Source organism: Akebia trifoliata, chromosome 13 (assembly GCF_017979445.1).
Source record: "Akebia trifoliata isolate Shusen 1 chromosome 13, ASM1797944v1, whole genome shotgun sequence".
Lineage (NCBI taxonomy): Eukaryota > Viridiplantae > Streptophyta > Magnoliopsida > Ranunculales > Lardizabalaceae > Akebia > Akebia trifoliata.
The window spans coordinates 4,284,214-4,306,633 of NC_141387.1; the positions used below are offsets into that span (position 1 = coordinate 4,284,214).

General features: G+C 35.6%; 1 protein-coding gene across 1 annotated transcript; it reads left to right on the forward strand.

Annotated features, from left to right (window-relative positions):
* Positions 1–2,299: 2,299 nt before the first annotated feature.
* Positions 2,300–21,766, forward strand: LOC147387418 (G-type lectin S-receptor-like serine/threonine-protein kinase At4g27290). The gene is made up of 7 exons (XM_086421586.1): positions 2,300–3,098; positions 13,831–14,595; positions 20,242–20,453; positions 20,533–20,743; positions 20,831–21,068; positions 21,234–21,384; positions 21,473–21,766. The coding sequence occupies exons 1-7, from the start codon at positions 2,390–2,392 to the stop codon at positions 21,764–21,766; spliced, it is 2,580 nt and encodes an 859-aa protein (XP_086277712.1). The 5' UTR covers positions 2,300–2,389.
* The last annotated feature ends 654 nt before the right edge of the window (positions 21,767–22,420 follow it).

Genomic DNA, 22,420 nt, shown 5'->3' on the forward strand with positions numbered 1-22,420 from the left:
CAATAGGCTAACCTTGATCTCCAGAAAGCTTGATGTAGGTCACAAACTTGCTATGCCCTATTTTCGTCTTTTAAATTAAGGGTGTAACCCTTCATAAATTTCCTCAGTTCAATACAATTTGCATGTTTAGCAATATATATATATATATATATAGGGTCCCTTTCAGCAACAAACATTTTGACAAACATTTTGGCAAAACATTTTTCAAAACATGGGTTAGAGGTTTTGGAATGGGCTGATTTTTGGTGAGGATGATCTCTACGGTGAGGAGATCATCCTCACCAAAAATCAGCCCATTCCAAAACTTCTAGCCCCATGTTTACAAGTTGAAAAATCGTGGACCGTCCATTTTTTGTAAACCATTTTTGATGGGTTAGAAGTTTTGGAATGGGCTGATTTTTGATGAGGATGATCTCCTCACCGTAGAGATCATCCTCACCAAAAATCAGCCCATTCCAAAACCTCTAACCCATATTTTGAAAAATGTTTTGCCAAAATGTTTGTCAAAATGTTTGTTGCTGAACATTTCCCATATATATATATATATATATATATGTCCCGCTTTGGTGCCAACTATTTAACCACCACGTTCTGTCTTATATGGGTTTTAAGTTTCAGAATGGACTAATTTTTGATGATATGATCTTTATGATGAGGAGATCATCTTCACAAAAAATCAGTCAATTCCAAAACTTCTAACCTTATGTTTATGAGTGGAAGAATCCTGGTTCGTCCATTTTTTGTAAGTCACTTTTGATGGTTTAGAGATTTTAAAATTCATTGATTTTTTGTGAGGATGGTCTCCTCATTGTAAAGATCATCATCACAAAAAATTAGTTTATTCTAAAACTTCTAACCCATGTAAGACAAAACATTGGCACCTGAACAACTCCCACATATATGTATGTAAAGAGTTGATATTGTCATACCAATTTTTACTAATGCCACATCATTGTGTACAATTTTTTTTGATGATTTATATAAAAATTGGTGTGGCAATAATAGCTCTCTAAAAATATTATAAACTAATTGGAATAATTATTGAGAGATTTACCAATCTTCTAGGTTTCATGATAAAACTTAGATTCAACGAAAATATTTAAAAAAAATATAATTTTTTTGAGTTTGATCATAGGTGTTGAAAATAGATGACAACCGAACTTTCAAATTTAAAACTTACATTCAACGGTGAAAATTAACACTCTTTTTCAAAAAAATTTAAAAGATCTTAGAATTTTGTCCTTTATAACATGTGACTTCTGATTATGTTTTAGGATTTCACAAATTGATGCGTTAGAATCCACTCTAAGGTATCTTATGTTGAGTAATAAAATAACATAAATTTAAATTTTATGACGTGGATCCCCTCTCCAAGGTTTGTTGCTTAACACACTTGATAAAATGAAGTTGGTGAATAACAAACTTCATAAAGTAAAGTTCCCTTAGAGTTGTAGAACTCCAAAAGAGCTTTGGTAATAAAAATGCAACATTTGAATTTGTTGGGTAAATCTCTCATAAATTTTTTGTAGAGTGATTTATTGGGGAAACCCAAATGTTGCATTCTAAAATACAAAAACTTTATTAGTGTTCTGACAACTTCAAGGGAATCTTACTTTATGAAGTTAGTCACTCACAAAACCTCGCTTTATCAAGTTTGTTACCAAGCCAACCCTAAAGTGAGGATCCACATCATAAAATTCAAATTTAGGCAAATCATTTGTTGCTTAACATAGTAAACACACCTTGCAGGGGATTCTAACCGCATCAATTTGTGGTATCCAAACACATAATCTGATGCCACAGAATTATAAAAGACAAAATTTTAAGAATTAAAAACAAAATTTAGATTTCACCGATGAATTTTATGTTTAAATTTTGGAGTTTGATAGCCATCAATTTTTAAAACCTATGATCAAGCTCAAACAGATTGTTATTTTTATTTTTTTATTTTTTTTTAAATCTTAGTTTTTCCATGACATCTACAAGTCTATGTTGTTGGATTTCTAATTTGGTAATCCATGTGACACAAACATACCTTAGTAATATTTGGAATCTTATTAAGCTAGTCAAGATAGCGTTATTAATAAAGTAAGGTTTGTTCACGAAGTAAGGGAGTTTTTGTAATAAAATTACAACAGATAGATCTGCCCAGCAAAGCTCTCTATCTTGTTTTCTAATCCTTAAGAAAAGGGTAAGACTGTCAAACATTAGTTAGACTCTGAAAATTCAAGAAAAAACAGCCGTTGAGAGGTGGTAATTGTAGCTCAGGTTGTTTCTATCTCTCACGTCCTGGGAAGCATCTAACATTCAAGACCCTTTCTTTTCTTTCAAACTTCTTTAAAGCTGAAATCTTTTTGGCAGACTTGTCTCTCTGTTAATTTTTGCAGATATGTTGGATACATGGAGCAATCCATGGTTCTTTCCTTTTCTTCTCTTCTTCTTCATCTTCTCTTCAAAAACCTATCTTTTTGTTACAGTTGACACCATCTCTATGGGTCAATCTCTCACTGGAGACCAAACAATAGTCTCTAAAGGTGAAAACTTTGTCCTTGGTTTCTTCACACCAGGTAAGTCTCTCAACTACTACATAGGCATCTGGTACAATAAGTTCACAGGTCAAAGAGTTGTTTGGGTTGCAAACAGAGAGAACCCTCTCAGAGACCCATCTTCTTCAGAGTTGAAACTCTTAGAAAACGGTAATCTAGTCCTTCTAGATGAGTCCAAAATCACTATTTGGTCTACAAATTCGACCTCAAACACCTCTAAGTCCTCTGAAGTAATTCTTGGGGATGATGGAAATCTTGTTTTGAGAAATGGGTTGGATAAATCTGATATAATTTGGCAGAGTTTCGATTACCCAACCGATACATTGCTTCCGGGTGGTAAGATTAATTTTAATAAAATCACCAATAAATCAATGCAACTTACTTCATGGAAAAATTCAGAAAATCCTGCTAAGGGGATCTTTTCTTTAGAATTGGAATTGGACCCTGATGGAACTATTAAGTATTTTATACAATGGAACGAGTCTCGGCGGTATTGGAATAGTTTACCGTTGACTGGGCCTAGTGTCAATGATGTTCCCGAGAAGAGAGCAAACTATGTGATCGATTGTAAAGCTTGCTATAAAGATGTAGAAATAGAGATTAAGAAATGGACTTTGGGTAAGTCGAATTCGTTCCACAGGGACAATGAGAATTCAAGGATTCATTCGGATAAAAATGCCAAAACAGAATTTAGAAACAAAAACAAATTAGTTTTAAAAACAAAACAAAGTTGTAGTAGAAACTAAATTGCAATCTAAACAGAAAATAAAGATTAAAATTCTAAGAGAGAGGGATTAGAGAGGTCAAGTAAACCTTTGCAAGTAATCCATAGTGTAGATAAATTCTGAAATTAACTCAATCCATGGAGCAAGTCATTGCTCATGGATCGGAAGATGGATCAATTAAATTTTTGAAAGAAATTAGAAGCTATTCATGAAAATCCTAATATGATGGAGATTGCCCAATTTATATTCTGATTATTCACATAGCATAGCCATTCTTGAACTTATCTAAGTAATGGCTATCTAAGTTGGATCAAAATTATAAGTTGGATTACCTTAATCATAATAGAATTTTCGGAATTAAAACATGTAAGCAAGCAAGAATTTAAATCTACACTAGAGGGATTAATTTGCTATGGCTTCCTTAACTTCTCTAATGAGAATTTAGCCAATCATTGCAAGCATTGTAATTGCAGAAAAATAATAAAAGAGAAAAGAGAGAATAGGTGAAGAAGATGAAGATGATGATCGATCCGAATTCTTCTTTTATAGCTCTCCCAACAATTTACAAAGAAAAAGAATTGAGCACTCTTGATGTTCTCACTACACTCAAGAGATCTCTCAATAGAAAATTACAGCAAATTAAAGAGAGGAACAATCAAAAATTGGAGAAGAAGAGAGCAAGGAGAGGGGGAGTTTCTCTAAAATCAACCCTCAAATTTATAATGTTCGTATTCGGGCAATCGGGTTAACTTTTCGGATGATTCGCTTCAAACTACCCATTCAGTTACAACCACCGAAGCTTCTAGAAGCTTCTGTGAAAATCTCGAGGGCCAATTCCTCGAAATGACCGCGGCGCGGTCATGCCTAGCCGCGGCGCGGTGACGTGGCGCCCAAATCGACCGAGATTTTTCTGGAAACTTCCCTTCGACTCGTGTATTGTAACCGTAATTGTTTCGCGATTTGTTGGCTTCCACGTGCGCTACAATTAACACTAATATATCATTAGCTTTATTAATTTGGATAAATAAAATAATTTTGCAATTATTTAAAGGAACTAACATTTATGCAATGGTAATCTTAATGCAATTACGGTCCCAAAATCGAATAATTGGGACCTTATCACACCCCCAAACCTCAATTTTGCTAGTCCCGAGCAAAACTTAAATGTAAACAACTCCTCTTTCGTGAGGTTCCCGACTGCATTTAGCTTATGCAGTAAGCCCTTAAACCCCTAGGTTACCCCTAGTGGACGAGTTTGACTCGTGAGGGTTTGCAGTGAATATACCCACAAAATTCTAACATTTTAAAAGATAACAACTTCAAAATTATTGTATATAATGCCATCACACCAATTTTCAGAATCCAGTCAAAGGTCTATTTGAGTAAAAATTCTTTTTATTCCTCATTTTCAGAAATATCTTGAGTGTGTGCACAAATTTTTCTGATTGTAACATAAATTTTTCGGAACAAGGTTTCCCTTCTTAACTACTAAAATGTATGGGTCTGCCTAAATTCTAACTCGAAACTGAGCCTCCTGTCTGGGATTGTGAGAAGTATGGATGTTCACTTTAATACCTCTAAGGGGCTTTATCTGTGATATTCCAGTGTACTCACGTTTTTACCATTGACGGCTTTCACCCTACTGAACTATTTTGGTCCCATTGGACTCTTTTTACAATTTGCACTTTTTCAGTTCTAACCTTCACATCTTTCTGCTTTTCTTTTCAACCTTTTTCACGCTTTATCATTTTTCTGATATTCTTTTTTTTTTCAAAAAGCAGGTAGCCCTTTTCAAGGTACCCAGTCTAATCCTATGGTTGCTGTCTCCAAAAATATCAACTACAGTTCTGTTTTTCTTCTATTCAGCCAACCAAAGGACAAGGAGGTCAAAGTTCATTATTTTTCAAGCTTTCCCTCTCATTCTAGACAGTGAAGAAGACAACTCTTAATCCAAAATAACTTTTTCACTACAATCAGAAGTGACGTGAATTTTGTTTTTCAAAATATCTTGTTTTTGAGGAATAAGAATTTATAAACAAATTGGACATGAGCCTAGTTTAAAAATTTGTATGATAACAGTACATATAAACATTTTGATGAAGGTATTTTTGAAAATGTTTGAAAAATTGAAATGTGCTATCCCACACCCCCAAACCTAAATTTAGCATTGTCCTCAATGATTAAAGAGTAGAGGTTTAGAGTACACCTGAAAACGGATGTCATTACGTTGCAGAAGTTGTAGGTACAACCAAAAGAAATGTTCCACACAGGGTGTAAAAGTGAAAAGCACACTACACAGGGTGTATACCTGAAAGAAAATGAGTGAATGCAGAAAGAATTGAAAAATAAATCCTATATGGTCACGTAGAATATGTACAGAAATCAAGGGTTGCCTCCCGAAGTAGCGCTAAGTTTAATGTCTTCAGCCAGACCTAGAACTGGAGCTAATCCTGGTACACAGGATTACTCAAGAATGAATCTTTTTCTGATGAATGAGGGAGAGTCTGAAATGGCTTCAGCCTTTGGCCATTGACTTGGAAAATATTTCCATTGGCTGGGTTGAGTACCTCGATGTTTCCATGAGGGTGAATATTGTGGATCAAAAATGGTCCAGTCCAACGGGACTTTAATTTCCCTGGAAATAAATGAAGGCGAGAGTTATACAGGAGCACTTTCTGGCCTACGTGGAAAGATTTTCTCTGAATGTGCCTATCATGCCAGATTTTCGTTCGATCTTTGTAAAGTTTTGCGCTATCGTAAGCATCATTCCTTAATTCTTCCAACTCAGTGAGTTGGAGCTTTCTAAGCTCGTCGGCCTTCGCTAGATCAAAATTTAAATGTTTGATCGCCCAATAAGCTCGATGCTCAAGTTCGACTGGTAAATGACAAGCTCTACCAAAGATTAACCGATAAGGGGACATTCCTATTGGAGTTTTGAATGCTGTTCTGTAGGCCCACAAGGCATCAGATAATCGTAAGGACCAATCTTTACGAGTAGGATTGACGGTTTTTTCAAGAATGGTTTTGATCTCACGATTAGAAATTTCGACCTGCCCACTAGTTTGTGGGTGATACGGAGTAGCTACCTTATGAGTGATTGAATATTTGCGCATCAAGCTTTCAAAAACTCGGTTACAGAAATGTTTCCCTCCATCACTAATGATAGCACGAGGGGTACCGAATCGGGCAAACACTGTGTTTTTGAGAAATTGAACAACAACCTTATGATCATTCGTTCGACAAGCTGTGGCTTCAACCCATTTTGACACGTAGTCGACTGCGACTAAAATGTATTGGAATCCGTGTGAAATGGGGAAGGGACCCATGAAGTCAATGCCCCAAACATCGAAGATTTCGATGATCAAAATTGGTTGTTGGGGCATCTCATTTCTTCGACTGATTTTTCCTAGACGTTGACATCTATCACAAGATTTAGCAAAGAGATGAGCGTCACGAAAGATTGTAGGCCAATAAAAACCACACTGTAAGATTTTAGCTGCTGTTTTCTTTCCTCCAAAATGTCCACCACAAGCGTGATTGTGGCAGAACTCGAGAATCCCACTCTGTTCTCTCTCATCAATACACCGACGAATTATCTGGTCTGGACAGTATTTAAATAAATACGGATCATCCCAGAAGAACCATTTGGCTTGGGCGAGGAAACGCAAGCGATTTTGTTTACTCCAAGAGGTGGGAGTTTGACCTGTCACCAGGTAGTTGACAATGTCAGCATACCAAGGTGTGTCAGAAATAGAAACTGCCATGATTTGCTCGTCAGGAAAATTTTCAGAAATCGGAAGAGAGTCAGAGAGAGTTTCAACTACTAGCCTAGATAGGTGGTCTGCAACCACATTTTCGCATCCCTTTTTGTCTCGAATTTCGAGATCAAACTCTTGAAGAAGAAGGATCCATCGTATCAACCTCGCTTTTGCATCCTTCTTGGCAAGAAGGTATTTCAGCGCTGCGTGGTCAGTGAAAATGACTACTTTGGACCCTATAAGATAGGAACGGAATTTATCTAAGGCAAAAACTACTGCTAGTAGTTCCTTTTCCGTGGTGGAATAATTGAGCTGGGCATCATTAAGCGTCTTGCTGGCATACTGGATGACATGGGGGAGTTTGTCAACTCGTTGCCCCAATACAGCACCTATAGCGTAATCGGATGCATCACACATCACCTCAAATGGGAGATCCCAATTGGGTGGTTGGATAATAGGTGCTGAGGTCAACTCAGTTTTTAGCTTCTCAAAGGCGGATAAACAAGCGGTAGAAAACTCGAAAGAAATGTCTTTGGCTAACAATCACACAGGGGTTTTGAAATTTTTCCGAAGTCTTTGATGAACCTTCTGTAAAACCCTGCGTGCCCTAGGAACGAACGAACTTCTTTCACAGTTCTAGGTGGAGGGAGATTTGCGATGAGATCGACTTTGGCTTTATCTACCTCAATTCCTTTGTGGGAAATAATGTGCCCTAGAACTATCCCAGAGGTAACCATGAAGTGACACTTTTCCCAATTTAGCACAAGGTGCTTCTCTCGACATCTTTTCAAAACTAATTTCAAATGATCCAAACAGTCATCAAAACTCGACCCAAATACAGAAAAATCGTCCATGAAGACTTCAAGAAAGTCTTCGACCATATCAGAAAATATACTCAACATGCACCTTTGAAAGGTGGCAGGAGCATTACATAGCCCAAAGGGCATACGTCGATAGGCGAAGGTCCCAAATGGACAGGTAAACGTTGTCTTTTCTTGGTCTCTGGGGCTATTGGGATCTGGTTGTATCCCGAATATCCGTCAAGAAAACAGTAATAAGCATGACCGGCTAAACGTTCAAGCATCTGATCGATGAATGGAAGAGGGAAGTGATCCTTACGTGTCATCGTATTTAGTTTTCGGTAGTCTATACACACTCTCCATCCGGTTTGGACTCGAGTAGGTATGAGTTCATTATCCTGATTTGTCACAACTGTGACACCTGACTTTTTAGGGACAACCTGAACTGGACTAACCCATTTACTATCCGAGATGGGGTATATAATACCCGCATCTAAAAGTTTGATGACTTCTTTTCGGACGACCTCTTGTAACACCGGATTGAGTCGCCTCTGTGGTTCTCTCGATGGTTTGAAATTTTCCTCAAGATGAATTTGATGCATGACCACAGAAGGACTGATGCCTTTGATATCAGCTATGGTCCACCCAATAGCTTCTCGATTTTCGCGCAGAACGTCAAGTAACCGATTTTCTTGTGATTTTTCTAGAGTAGGGGAGATAATGACAGGAAAAGTTTCAGCATTACCCAAAAATGCGTATTTCAGCGTATCAGGCAATTGCTTTAACTCAAGCTTTGGAATTTCTTCCACTATTGGGGATGACGAGAGAGAGGACAGACTCTGAATTTTTGGCTGCCAATCCATCATAGGGACAGATTCAAGAAGAGAGTTCACCTCCCTGATGGATTTCTCAGTATCGAACTCAAGGCCGAATTGGCCAAAATACTCTTCTAGCGGATCCTTGTTCTCCGCTTCCTCAAAAGTGCTACTGACCAGGGTGTCGATCATGTTGACTTCTTCCAAATCATCCATGTCAGTAGATTGAAACTTATTTTGGAAGACATTCATTTTGACCTTCATGTCCCCAAATGATAGGGTCATGATACCATTGCGACACTTGATGACTGCATCGGAAGTGGCTAAGAAGGGTCTTCCTAAGATGACTGGCACATGAGAATTTGGGTTAATGACAGGTTCAGTGTCAAGAACTACGAAGTCGGCAGGAAAGTAGAAATCCTTCACCTTGATAATCACATCCTCCACTATTCCCTTAGGAATCTTCACCGATCTATCTGCTAGACTCAGAGTGATATCCGTAGGTTTAAGTTCACCTAAACCTAATTGCTGGTAGACTGAGAAAGGAAGAAGATTCACACTAGCCCCAAGATCTAATAGACATTTCTCAATCATCGTTTCTCCAATGTGCACAGAAATTGTAGGACAGCCTGGGTCCTTGAATTTAGGAACAATTGTCTGCTGAATCAGACAGGAAGACTGGGCTGTCATCACAGCCTCTCTTGGCACAGGAGTTTTTCGCTTCACTGTGGTGAGATCTTTGAGAAACTTGGCATATGAGGGAATTTGACGAATTGCATCAAGGAATGGAATATTTATTTGAACATTTTTGAAAACTACTAGAATTCCTTCTAATTGTTTTCCCTTTTTGTTGTCTAGAAGTCTATGAGGGAATGGAGCTTTGGGAATGATCACTCGACTCTCGAGAGGAGGAGGTGTTTCCTTAGACTGGTCTTCTTTTTCTGTGGAAGGTGCACTAGAGGTTGTTTCTTTGGATAGAACCTCCTCAGGCATTTCAACTTTATTGTCCACCAATTTGCCAGATCGTAAGGTGTGGACGGCTTGGACAGAATTGGAGGGACCTGCCTGACTATTGATTTCATACTGTCCTCTTGGAACAGTTCCTGCTGGATTAGGCACAGTTTGACTGGAAACTGGCCTTTGTTTTTCTCTCCTATGGATGAAGCTAACTGACCCATCTGAACCTCTAAATTTTTGATTGCTTGCGCAGTGACCTGGTTGGTCTGAGACTGGTTCTGGGTAGTTTGGATTTGTTGATGTATAAGTTGCTGTTGTTGCTTTAATATCTCAGCCATCATTGATTCCAATGCTGAGTTTGGTTGAGCAACAGGAGGAGAGTAATTGGTCATAGGGTCGACAACGATCGCCCGTTGATCAGAATTTTGAGGTGAAGAATAGGATGGTTGCGGAACCAAAGATAGGTTCGTACTAGCATGAGTTTGACGATTGAAATTTTTCTGAAACCCTGGAGGACCTCCTGATTGGATAGGTTCACTTTGTCGATATGAAAAATTGGGGTGAAACCTATTATCGGGATGGTACGTCTGACTATAGGAGTTAGGAGTGGGTTTCCTATACGTGCTGTAATTTCCAACAGCATTGGCTTGCTCTGACTGCGAGAGAGTCAAGGTGGGACAATTCTCTGTAGAATGATTGAAATTCTCACACAGCTGACATGATGAAAATGTCTCTGTGGCGACTTGTAGAATTGGAGTGGCTTCTTGAAAGTTGGTTTTGACACTGAAAGCGTCAAACTTTTTGTTGAGACTTTGTAAGCTACTCACAAGGCTATTCATGACACTCTTAAGTTCAGGATCAGACTTAACCTCATACATGCCCGGCTTCTTGACTCCTAAATCTCCTCTATCGAAATCCCCTATGTTTGTGCTCCAATTTCGAGCATTCTCAGCCAATTCGACTAAGAATTCATAAGCTTGATTAGGAGTTTGATTCATGAATTTACCCTGATGCATAGACTCGAGAAGAATACGCTGGGCTGTTGGGAGACCTCGGTAAAAGAAATTAACTAATTGGGCTTTGTCTATCCCATGATGTGGACACTTGACAAGAAGGTCATTGAACCTTTCCCAAGTCTGGGAGAATTCTTCATCCGGTCTTCCCTTGAAGTTCCGAATGGCATTTTTGAATTGTTCCGTCTTCGCCATAGGGAAGAATTTGGCCATGAATTTTCTCGACAACTCATCCCATGTAGTGATAGAGTTGGAGGACAAGGAATTTAACCAAGCCGCAGCATGGTCTTCGAGGGAAAGAGGGAATAACCTAAGCTTGACATTCTCATCGTCGAGGTGACCATTTTTGAATGTTTGGCATAAGGTCAAGAATTTATTGAGGTGATTGTACGGTTGTTCGCTTTCGAAACCGTGGAATTTGGGCAGCATATTGATGGTGGCTGCCCGAATTTCAAATTGTGCCACGTTAGCAGCAGGTAAAATTATACATGATGGAGGGTTGGCAGTAATAGGTGCGAACAACTCATTGAGCGTTCGTTGATCCTCATGGATGTGATGAGGTGGAAGTGGATGTGGATCCATTTCTGGGACTGGTGGAGTGAGAACGGTGTTGTTTTCTCGTCTAACCTTAGGTAGAGGGTGAGACCTTGTGATCTCCGGATCAAATACAATCGGATTTTTCTGCGATCTCCTACCTAACATACACTACCAAATTGCACACAATAGGAGGGAGAAATTCACACGTGAGAACTGGGTGCCTATTACTAGACAGCTCCTAACTGGTTCAAAGGATTAATCAAAGCCTCCAACCCAAATCTCTGAAATCGGAACAGCCAGTTTAATCTCCAGAGGAGAGGTGGCGCACAATGCTGAGCAAGGGCACTCTTAGATCACCTCTCGTCTTGAATAGACGTAGTCTATCCCCTGAATTCACGTAGAACTACAGGGCAAGATTGCGCTAGGCACTGTTCACGATCAAGAAGTGCAATTGGTGCAACTTTTGATTAGCTTTGCTTAATGAGCTCGATGGAACCTAGAGTCCAGTCTAATCAAATTTTAATTAATTAATTTGCTGTGAATTTGATTTTCCTAGAAGGGCAAGAATCGGTAATGAACTCCGATTCTTATCTTATGGTGCCATCCTCGTAAGGGTGCCCTTGTTACTATGTGCAATCCAATGTGTACAGATTAGTCACTCAAAAGCAATACAGAAACTCACTAGCGAGTGATGCGTGAGTGTTTCGAAATTTACCTCCCGTTCTAGACGGGGGATGATCGAGTTGAGTCGACTCGGGCCACCAACACCAAATTTGGTGTACGAACCCGAGGGGCTGAGATAGTTTCGTCCCACTATCGTCCGTCCCTAATTCTATTACAATCCGAGCCCTCTCGGATACTTTTAAAATTTAATACAAGTTCAAGTTCCTAATACAAGTTGGTTTCTATAAAAAAAAATAAAATGCAGAGAATTGAAAATTGCTGATCTTCTTGGTGATGGAACCAATGTAGTGGATAAAAATTCCACGTGTCGCCTTCCGTCAATTTCCGTCGACTTCCGTCAAGTCCTTCACCTGAACAGAACAAAATTATTCAAATCAGAATACTAAGAAAAAAAAAACAATATGACCATTACAATGTCCATGATGTCAGAAACTTGTCCAACAAAAATCAGCAGAAAATGTTGCCACGTCACCGCGGCGCACTAAGGGGCAACCGCGGCGCGGTAAAATTTTGATGAAAATCGATTTTTCAAATTGGAAATGGTTTCTGATATCCTGAGGATTGTAATGAAATTTTTTTCAATTTTTTTCTGTTCGTTTGGCTTCTGTTTCAAGCAAAACACATTCGGTTCTGTTTCGGAAACTGTTTCGGATACTTTCCGAATTGAAAAATGAATCAACTCGCTGTCCCCGGCAGCGGCGCCATTTTGATCGATTGTAAAGCTTGCTATAAAGATGTAGAAATAGAGATTAAGAAATGGACTTTGGGTAAGTCGAATTCGTTCCACAGGGACAATGAGAATTCAAGGATTCATTCGGATAAAAATGCCAAAACAGAATTTAGAAACAAAAACAGATTAGTTTTAAAAACAAAACAAAGTTGTAGTAGAAACTAAATTGCAATCTAAACAGAAAATAAAGATTAAAATTCTAAGAGAGAGGGATTAGAGAGGTCAAGTAAACCTTTGCAAGTAATCCATAGTGTAGATAAATTCTGAAATTAACTCAATCCATGGAGCAAGTCATTGCTCATGGATCGGAAGATGGATCAATTAAATTTTTGAAAGAAATTAGAAGCTATTCATGAAAATCCTAATATGATGGAGATTGCCCAATTTATATTCTGATTATTCACATAGCATAGCCATTCTTGAACTTATCTAAGTAATGGCTATCTAAGTTGGATCAAAATTATAAGTTGGATTACCTTAATCATAATAGAATTTTCGGAATTAAAACATGTAAGCAAGCAAGAATTTAAATCTACACTAGAGGGATTAATTTGCTATGGCTTCCTTAACTTCTCTAATGAGAATTTAGCCAATCATTGCAAGCATTGTAATTGCAGAAAAATAATAAAAGAGAAAAGAGAGAATAGGTGAAGAAGATGAAGATGATGATCGATCCGAATTCTTCTTTTATAGCTCTCCCAACAATTTACAAAGAAAAAGAATTGAGCACTCTTAATGTTCTCACTACACTCAAGAGATCTCTCAATAGAAAATTACAGCAAATTAAAGAGAGGAACAATCAAAAATTGGAGAAGAAGAGAGCAAGGAGAGGGGGAGTTTCTCTAAAATCAACCCTCAAATTTATAATGTTCGTATTCGGGCAATCGGGTTAACTTTTCGGATGATTCGCTTCAAACTACCCATTCAGTTACAACCACCGAAGCTTCTAGAAGCTTCTGTGAAAATCTCGAGGGCCAATTCCTCGAAATGACCGCGGCGCGGTCATGCCTAGCCGCGGCGCGGTGACGTGGCGCCCAAATCGACCGAGATTTTTCTGGAAACTTCCCTTCGACTCGTGTATTGTAACCGTAATTGTTTCGCGATTTGTTGGCTTCCACGTGCGCTACAATTAACACTAATATATCATTAGCTTTATTAATTTGGATAAATAAAATAATTTTGCAATTATTTAAAGGAACTAACATTTATGCAATGGTAATCTTAATGCAATTACGGTCCCAAAATCGAATAATTGGGACCTTATCACTATGTCTATAATTTCAGCTATATTACGAATGAGAACGAGCACTATTTCACATATAATCTTTATAATAATTCTATTATCTCTAGATTTGTGCTTGGTTTATCGGGTCAAATCCAGATTTTGGCATGGTTGACGGAGACGAGGGAGTGGAAGTTGTTTTGGTCTCGACCGAAACTTAAATGTGATGTTTATGCTATCTGTGGGCCTTTCGGTAGCTGCAATGAAGCAAATTCAAACTACTGTCAATGTTTGGAAAGCTTTGAACCACGGCCCAAAGATTGGAATCTGAGTGATAGATCTCTTGGTTGTAGGAGGAGAACCCCTTTGCAGTGTGGAGTGCAAGACAGGTTTTTATCCAAGTACAACATGAAATTGCCTGAAAATCGGTGGTATTTGGAAATTGAGAATGCCAAAGCGTGCGAATTGCGTTGCTTGAACAGTTGTTCTTGCAGTGCTTATTCTTACAGAAACGGTGGGTGTTCAATGTGGGGAGGTGATCTTTTGAATGTGCAACAATTCTCAAATGGTGATATTGGTGGAGAAGATTTGTATCTCAAACTTGCAAGTTCTGAGCTTTGGAATTTCGAAAGGAAGAAAAAAAAGGCTTCAAATACTGGGGTTATTGTTGGTGCTGTTGGAGGGACTTTAGCCCTCTTTGGTCTTGTTTTGATGCTTATTTGGCGATGGCGTACGAGGAGATCGATTGGAACATCAAAGAAGGTTCACGATTTTTTGGTCTTAAGCAGGTGGAGGAAGAAAAGAAAAGGTAAACTCATCTATTACGATGTTATACCTCCTTATAAAGAAGATTAAAACTAGATATTTTTTATTTATTATAAGCATCTAAGGGTATTTAGGTAGAAAAGGATTTTTTCGAGGGCATTTTCAATATAAAATCTAATTTCCAAAGTACATTTATTGCACTCCAAAGTGTGGCTGTTTATTTATTTCCATTTAGTGTGTGCCCTTATTTATTAGAAATAAACATCTAAACCTATTTTGATTAAAAAGGATTTTTTTTAAAGAGCATCGTGGCTATGTGTTTATTGCACCATAAGGTCTGCCCCTTAGGGAACATGTTAACAAACCCCATAAATAAATAGGGTTAAATATTGAGACCCCCTTAAAATTTTGAATTTATGGGTTGCATGGTTGATAATTGTGAAATTCAAACTTTGACGTGCATACGAATGTTGAAATCCTCTTTGACATGGATCCATATAGCTCTTCCAATAGTTGGCCAAGAGACCTATGATATTTTCCTCAAATTCGAAATACATGCATATTGCGTGCCTCCGTGAGGTGCTTTTTTTTTTTTAAATGAAAATTTCACAAATTCACATACATATTACTTTAAGGGCGTGTTTAACTGAACGTAAACTCTAAGAAAAATCATTTGCCATCAAAATTTATTTTTAACGGTGTTTGATTGCAAAACAATTACAAAAATGGGGAAAATGCCCGCATTCTTTTTTCGTTTAAACTTGATATAAACAAGATTTTTGTGGTAAAAAATCAGAAATTGTGACCAACAAACTATAATCAAATTGGTTGGTTTTTTTATTTATTTTATATATCCCTTTTTAGTTATATAATCTTTCAAAGTCCATTAATCAGTATTTTAAATTACAAATAAACCCATACATGTCTGTTGCTCATACCTATCCTAATTTAACTAATAAAAAAGAGAAACACTTCTCTTAATAACTTAGTAAGATTTCAACTGTAATTAAGAGTCCTTGAGCTCAAAAGGATTATCAAGCTGGCAATCCCAACACCATAGCCCTATAGATTTCATGGAAAACTCAAATCTTAAAAAACAAGTTCAAAAAAATAATTTTTTTGGACTTGATCCAAAGTTTTTAAAATGGATGGGTATTGTCACGCCCCAAGTTTCAAGATGCATAACCCGACTTGTTACTACTATTTGAACCGTGATCCATAGCTTAGGGGTGATTTAGGAATAATCCACTTACTCACATCGGCAAAAAAAATACGTGATGAACCTAATTAAAAACATTATCTAAATCCAGTTCTTGGAAACATTCACATAGGATAGCTCAACGCATCTTCAATCAAAAATTCATAACTTGCTCAAGTTTTATCGGAATTTAATGCGACACCCCATTTTGGAAAGATGGTTTAAATAATCATAATAGAAAAATGCTAAACCAAATAAAATATTTATTTTTCAGATATAAAAATACCTAACAAAAGTTTTGTACTATAATATAATTTAGGATTTAACAACACATCGTGTGATTTCAAAACTTTGTACACACTTCGGTTCATATTGTAAAGTAGTAATTTTAAATTCTATAGAAGCTAATGAAATGTAGAACCAATGAAAAATATGAAATGTATATTAAAATCACTATTTGGCATGTGAAATATTTTTTTTAAAAACAAAGGTACAAAATAGGTTTCCTATGGTCCTATTCAGTAGGTTAGACGATAAAATTCGAAATAAATATTTCTACCATTTAAATAGTATGGGACCAAAACTATGACGAAGTTAACTTCCAAAACCTATTCCTCAAAAAAAAAAAAAATCATAACCTAAGGAAAAGTATAAGTAAGGATCACGACGATATAAAATAGGTTTTATTTTCTATTCATTTCTGCTAGCCATTAATAGCGATAAAATATAATAAATTTTTAAAAAATTCCAAAAAAAATATAAGGATATGCGCATGCGAGTTACAAATTTTTTTCAAGTGGTATCACATCATTTCAATAACAAATGAAAATTCTATAGCCTTTCTTGTGAAACTTGTTAAAAGGAATCAGCAACATTACAAATCTTCTTTTCTAAATCAATTAATAACCAAGGTTTTTAAAATGAAAATCCTAAACATTTATTCGATAAATTAGTTTAAAACAATTCTAATAAGCATAAGATAACATCAATAAGTCTTCCCAAAACCTCATATACCTATAATCATAGAAACAAATCAACTCAAGAAATAAAACAAAGCAAATCATCGAAGACAATCTCAACGCCTCTAATGTGTATTCATCAAAAGCTAAAATTTTTGACATAAAACGTCGATGAGCAATGAATGATATGACACCCCTCCACATAATAAAAAAATAAAAATAATAGGAAGGGATACATCGAATTACATATGGTATAATGATAATAAAATAAAATAAAATAATTATTTCAACACTTCATAAATAAGAAAATCGCAAAAACATTTTCTTACCAACCATTTTATCCTTAGTTTGGTTAAACCGCCATATTCAATTCAACCATTTTATCCCCGGTCTGGTGAAATTGCAAACTATCCAATTATAGGGCCTTCTTCGAGGGCTTAAGGGTCTTGCACCCAAGGGCCTATGCCCTATTTGCTTTACACCACCATTTATCCTCATAAAAAAAAATGTATCATTCTTATACAACTCAAAAATCATGTGGACCATTCATCCTTATCATGACATCATCAAAATCATACTAATACTTACGCATACAATAACATTAGATTATATAATTATCATTTTTTTTAAATTATGCTTTAACGATGAAATATACACATGCATGATTTACTTCCTTTATATCATTATTGAACTAAGTTAAGGGGAGTCAAATCCTACCTTGATCGAATTCTAGATCATTTCCGGTCGAGTCACTCGTTCTTCACACCTCCTTAACATCGTGATCTTCTTCTTCTTTTTATTGGAGTCTCCACACTACCAACGTCCTTTTTTTTCCTCTCTCTATTTTTCTCTCTTTCTCTTTCCTAAGAATAAGATTAAGTTTTAAAATAAAATCAAAGTGTGCTCCTAAAAATTCAAGGGATAGTGTCGCCACATATTATCTCATTTATTTACTCTAAATATTAATTCTCCTACCAATCTAGGTCACTCACAAATTAAAAAATAATTTAACTATCTTAAAATTCTTTCCTTACTTCAACATGAATATAAAATATTAATTTGAATTTTAAAAATAATTTCTTACTTGAGCCCACTTTATTTAAGAAATGATTTTAAATTTTGAATAACTTCCTAATTCAATTCTCATATCATCTTTATTCTTTTATTTTTTATATATTATTATTAAAATAACAAAACACTTATTAAGGACCACCACAATATGTAAGTTTTCTAAAAAATTTATTTGTATTCTATTTAGAGATTTAATGATACCAAAATAAGACTCAATGAATTCCAAAAATAATTCTAGAAATTTTGACTTGATTAAGGAGGTCTTTTGAATATTTTTTTAAACCTAAGATTACACCAATTTTTCATAAAAGTCCTTAATTTTAAATTAAATAAAAAGGATCCTCCCTATGCATTATAAATTACATTATAATACCACTGTCAATTAATTATTTTCATAGTGACTCATTTATCCTTGTTTTAATAAATATTATCCATGTCACATGGATTCTATGATTTGCTACTAATTTATCTACAAGATTTATTTATTGCGTCCATACATTTTAAATAATAACTCAATTATATAAAGTCAAAATTTTATATTAGTAGCCATTTTTTATCTCATAATTTTTTCTTTTTTTAATTTTAAAAATGAATGGAAACATGACATTAATCAATATTTTGTTTCATAATTAAGTTGACTTTAAACTTTGACAACTAATTGTCTAACATAATAAATTATCGAAATGTATATTATGAAACTACCATATGCTAAAATCAAAAGTATTGATTATAATATCTCACAATTAAAGAGGTTTTCAAGATTATCATTTATAAAATAATTTCATGGGTTTTTAGATCAGGGATATTACAGATATCGAACTCCAAAATTAAAAATAAAAATTTAGTGGTGAAAACTATATTTTTAAAGATTTTTATTCTTTTTAAAGTTCGTAGAATTTTTTCCTCTACATTCCTATGGCATCATATCATTTATTTGGATACCACAAGGTGAGTTTAACGAGCCTTGTAAGATTTGAAATCTTACCAAATTAGTAAGACTAGACTTACTCAAAAAATAAAAAAAAACTTATACGACCCAATTTAAATGAAAGAGTAGAAAGACATTTTCTACATGATTTTCCATAATGTGTTCAAACAGTAGAAAATGATTTGCCAATATATCATTTGACCGCCAAATAATTTGTTAGGAAAATATTTTTCTTGCAATGAAACACACTTAAAATAGTTGGTGAGATGGCCAAGGCCATGCCTAAGGAAACAAAGGTCTTTAGTTTGAAATCCCCCCTTGGGGCCACCCTTATGTATTTTTCTTAGAAATTACCTAGTACGTGTGGAGGAGGGATGGCACCTATCTAAAGGATTAGTCTGGTACTCTAAGAGGCACGGATAACTTCCTTTAAAAAAAAAACAAACAAACAAACAAAGCCTTACTACCCCAAGGATTTTTGGTTGGAAAAATGAATCTTATTCATCATCCATTCCACTATACCTAGAGTCATGTCTAATGTTATTGAAAGTGACTTCATATTCATTTCCACTATCATTTTACTTTTGATTTTTCACTTACTGGAACCACCCCTATATTTTCTCAAATATGTTCATTCTAATTTTATTTGTCCCAGTCTTTCTACTAATCACATCCATTATCATCGTCTTTACTATGCTGAATTTATTAATATGATAATATTTGACTGCTCAACATTACGCTCCATGAAGCATAATCCATCTTAGAGTCATCTTATAAAGCCTATTTTTAATTAATTAGATTGTTATATGTCAATCACATGTACTTTAGCACCTCCTCTTTAACTATCCAAATCCGATCTTATGGGCAATCAAATTCAAAGCGGTCTCTTTGGGTATTTATAATCAATCAACTTTCTACTGGACATTCCCCATCTTGAGTGTTTGTGATAAATTTACACGCCATGTACTTGATCTTGATTCTACTTATTCCATTTTGCAAATTGTTTTTGGTGCAATCATACCAATAGACACTATGTGAAGACTGAAAATTTTGAAAAGAAAATTCGATGGGCCCAAGCCCAAAAATTTTAGAAACCGAATTTTGATAACTTAAAACCATCAAATTTCTCCCATTCTTCATTACTTTGGAGGTTTTGGTGTATCAAAAAAAAAAAAAAATTGACAATGAAAAATTCAACGACCTTGGGCAGTCAAATATAAGTTTTTTTCACGTTATGAGAGTGCAAGGTGGATTCTTAAGTGATAGAGTGAAATCGATACTAGGTGATTAACAGCCAGTTGGTACCATTTGTATTTTTGCTTTATCCTTTGTTCAATTACTCTTTTCCATAGTTTCATCACCATAAATAGATAGTTGGAACAATTTTGTATGACTCCTTTATTAATTGTTATATATAGGTATTTTGATGCTTTTTGTTTTGTCAGTTCACATCTTTTCAGTAAATCAATCTTATGAACAAAAAAACAACTTTGTTTGAATGAAATGAGAAATATTTTGACTTCCAAAACTCAGGAACAAAAAGAAAAATAGAGGATCTGTTTGATCTGAGTGGAACTACTAAAAATTGCAAAGACACCACAGAGGCAGAAATACCCATAGAGGGTTCAAAGCAAGGAAACACCCCACATCTACCAGTATTCGACTTCGAAGTAATTGCAAATGCTACATATAATTTTTCAGATGCAAATAAGCTTGGAATGGGGGGATTTGGCCTTGTTTACAAGGTGAGGTAGTATTTTATTTAATAAAATTTGACGAAGTTGGCAATTCATAATAACTTATATGAATTTACTACCATCTCAGGGCACACTACCAGGAGGTCAAGTAATAGCAGTGAAAAGACTATCCAAAAACTCTAGACAAGGCTTGAAGGAGTTCAAGAATGAGGTTAGATTGATATCCAAACTTCAACACAGGAATCTAGTTAGGCTTTTAGGGTGCTGCATTGAAGGGGAAGAGAAGATGTTACTTTATGAATACATGCCCAACAAAAGCTTGGATTCCTTTCTATTTGGTATGATTACTATTTATGAATAATTTCCAAAATCATTTCAACTTTTGCTAATATAGTCTAATGGACAAAAAAAAAAAAAATGACCAGATCCAACTAAACAAGGGCAACTGAACTGGCCCAAACGCTTCCACATTATTGAAGGGATCGCTCGAGGTCTTCTCTATCTACACCGAGATTCCAGATTAAAAATTATTCATCGAGATTTGAAAGCAGGAAACATTCTATTGGATGATGAGATGAATCCCAAAATTTCAGACTTTGGCATGGCAAGGATTTTCGGAGGAAATCAAACTCTAGCAAATACTAACAGGGTTGTTGGAACATAGTAAGTCTTAGTTTCTTGATAACATAAAATTCCTCCTTAATTAGTTTGCATTTTGATCCTTCTAATTACTTAATATTGAAACAAATAAAAAAGGCTGAAACTAATCTGTTTGAACAATTTTCATTTCCTTAATCAATTCACTAAGTCCTTAATGGTAAAACACAGTGGTTATATGTCCCCAGAATATGCCATGGAAGGGAGATTTTCCGAGAAATCTGATGTCTTCAGCTTTGGGGTATTACTTTTAGAGATCGTGAGTGGGAAGAGAATTAACCAATTTTATCTCGAAGAACAATCATTAAGCCTAGTTGGATTTGTAAGTTTATACTTCAACTTATGGGATCCTTTTATTTATTTATTACTAAATTTGATAATCTTAGGAGAAGGGATCGATATTATTTCAGGCATGGCGACTGTGGAATGAAAGTAAAGAAATGGAATTGATGGATCCAACATTAAGAGACTCGTACTCAGCCCCAGAAATATTGAGATGCATTCACGTAGGCCTCCTTTGTGTACAAGAACATGCAGCGGAACGACCAACAATGTCTAATATAGTTCAAATGCTAGGCATGGATACCACACAACTTCCTACACCAAGACAACCTGGGTTCACAATAGAATCTGGTTTACCTTTAGCTAGCCAAGAAATGTGCTCGAAAAACAATGTCACTATTACAGAAGAAAGTGGCAGGTAGCAAGTAATTGCAACATTCTTCCTCATTTTCTTTTCTAGGAATATATATAAAATTCAAGACTTTTAAATTTCACTTTGTATATATGAATCATTTACTTGAATAGATGAAGTATTTTCATGTAACTGAAAGATATAAAAAGTCTGCTACACAAAGTGGTGTATTGAAGAGCAAAGTCCCCTTAATGCAACTTTTTATTATTATTTAGTTTTGATGGATAGGTCAAGAAGACCTACCCAAGCAACTAAAAAGAGAAAAAAATACTATTTGAACAATTAGAGTATTTTTATTTTTCGTTTTCTCCTTCTAATCCTCTTAGGATTTGTGTTTACTAATATGGTATCAGAGCATCGATTCTAGGGCTCTTGTCTGCACTTTTGCATTTGCATGTCATTGAAGAACTCCCTTCAATCCAACTCAACAGATCGATTCACTCTTACAGATTGTAGTATTGATTGAAGTAGCTTGATTGTAGTTTCCAGATCGACCCCAAATTGATTTGGAATATAACTCACTCCTGTAGATTAATATTGAAGTAGCATGATTGTAGTTTTCAGATCGACTCCAAATCGATTTATTGACAAATTTCATATTGATTTCATTGAATTTGTGATCGAATAGTGAGCAAATCCAGCCCTCTTTGTTTGGATTGATTTT

What these genes read in the sequence shown, in the direction of transcription:
- LOC147387418 (XM_086421586.1), top strand. Translation starts at nt 2,390, where the DNA reads ATGTTGGATACATGGAGCAATCCATGGTTCTTTCCTTTTCTTCTCTTC. An exon ending in AACAGGGTTGTTGGAACATA is followed by an intron (nt 21,069 to 21,233) that starts GTAAGTCTTAGT and finishes GGTAAAACACAG; the next exon opens with TGGTTATATGTCCCCAGAAT. An exon ending in CATTAAGCCTAGTTGGATTT is followed by an intron (nt 21,385 to 21,472) that starts GTAAGTTTATAC and finishes ATATTATTTCAG; the next exon opens with GCATGGCGACTGTGGAATGA.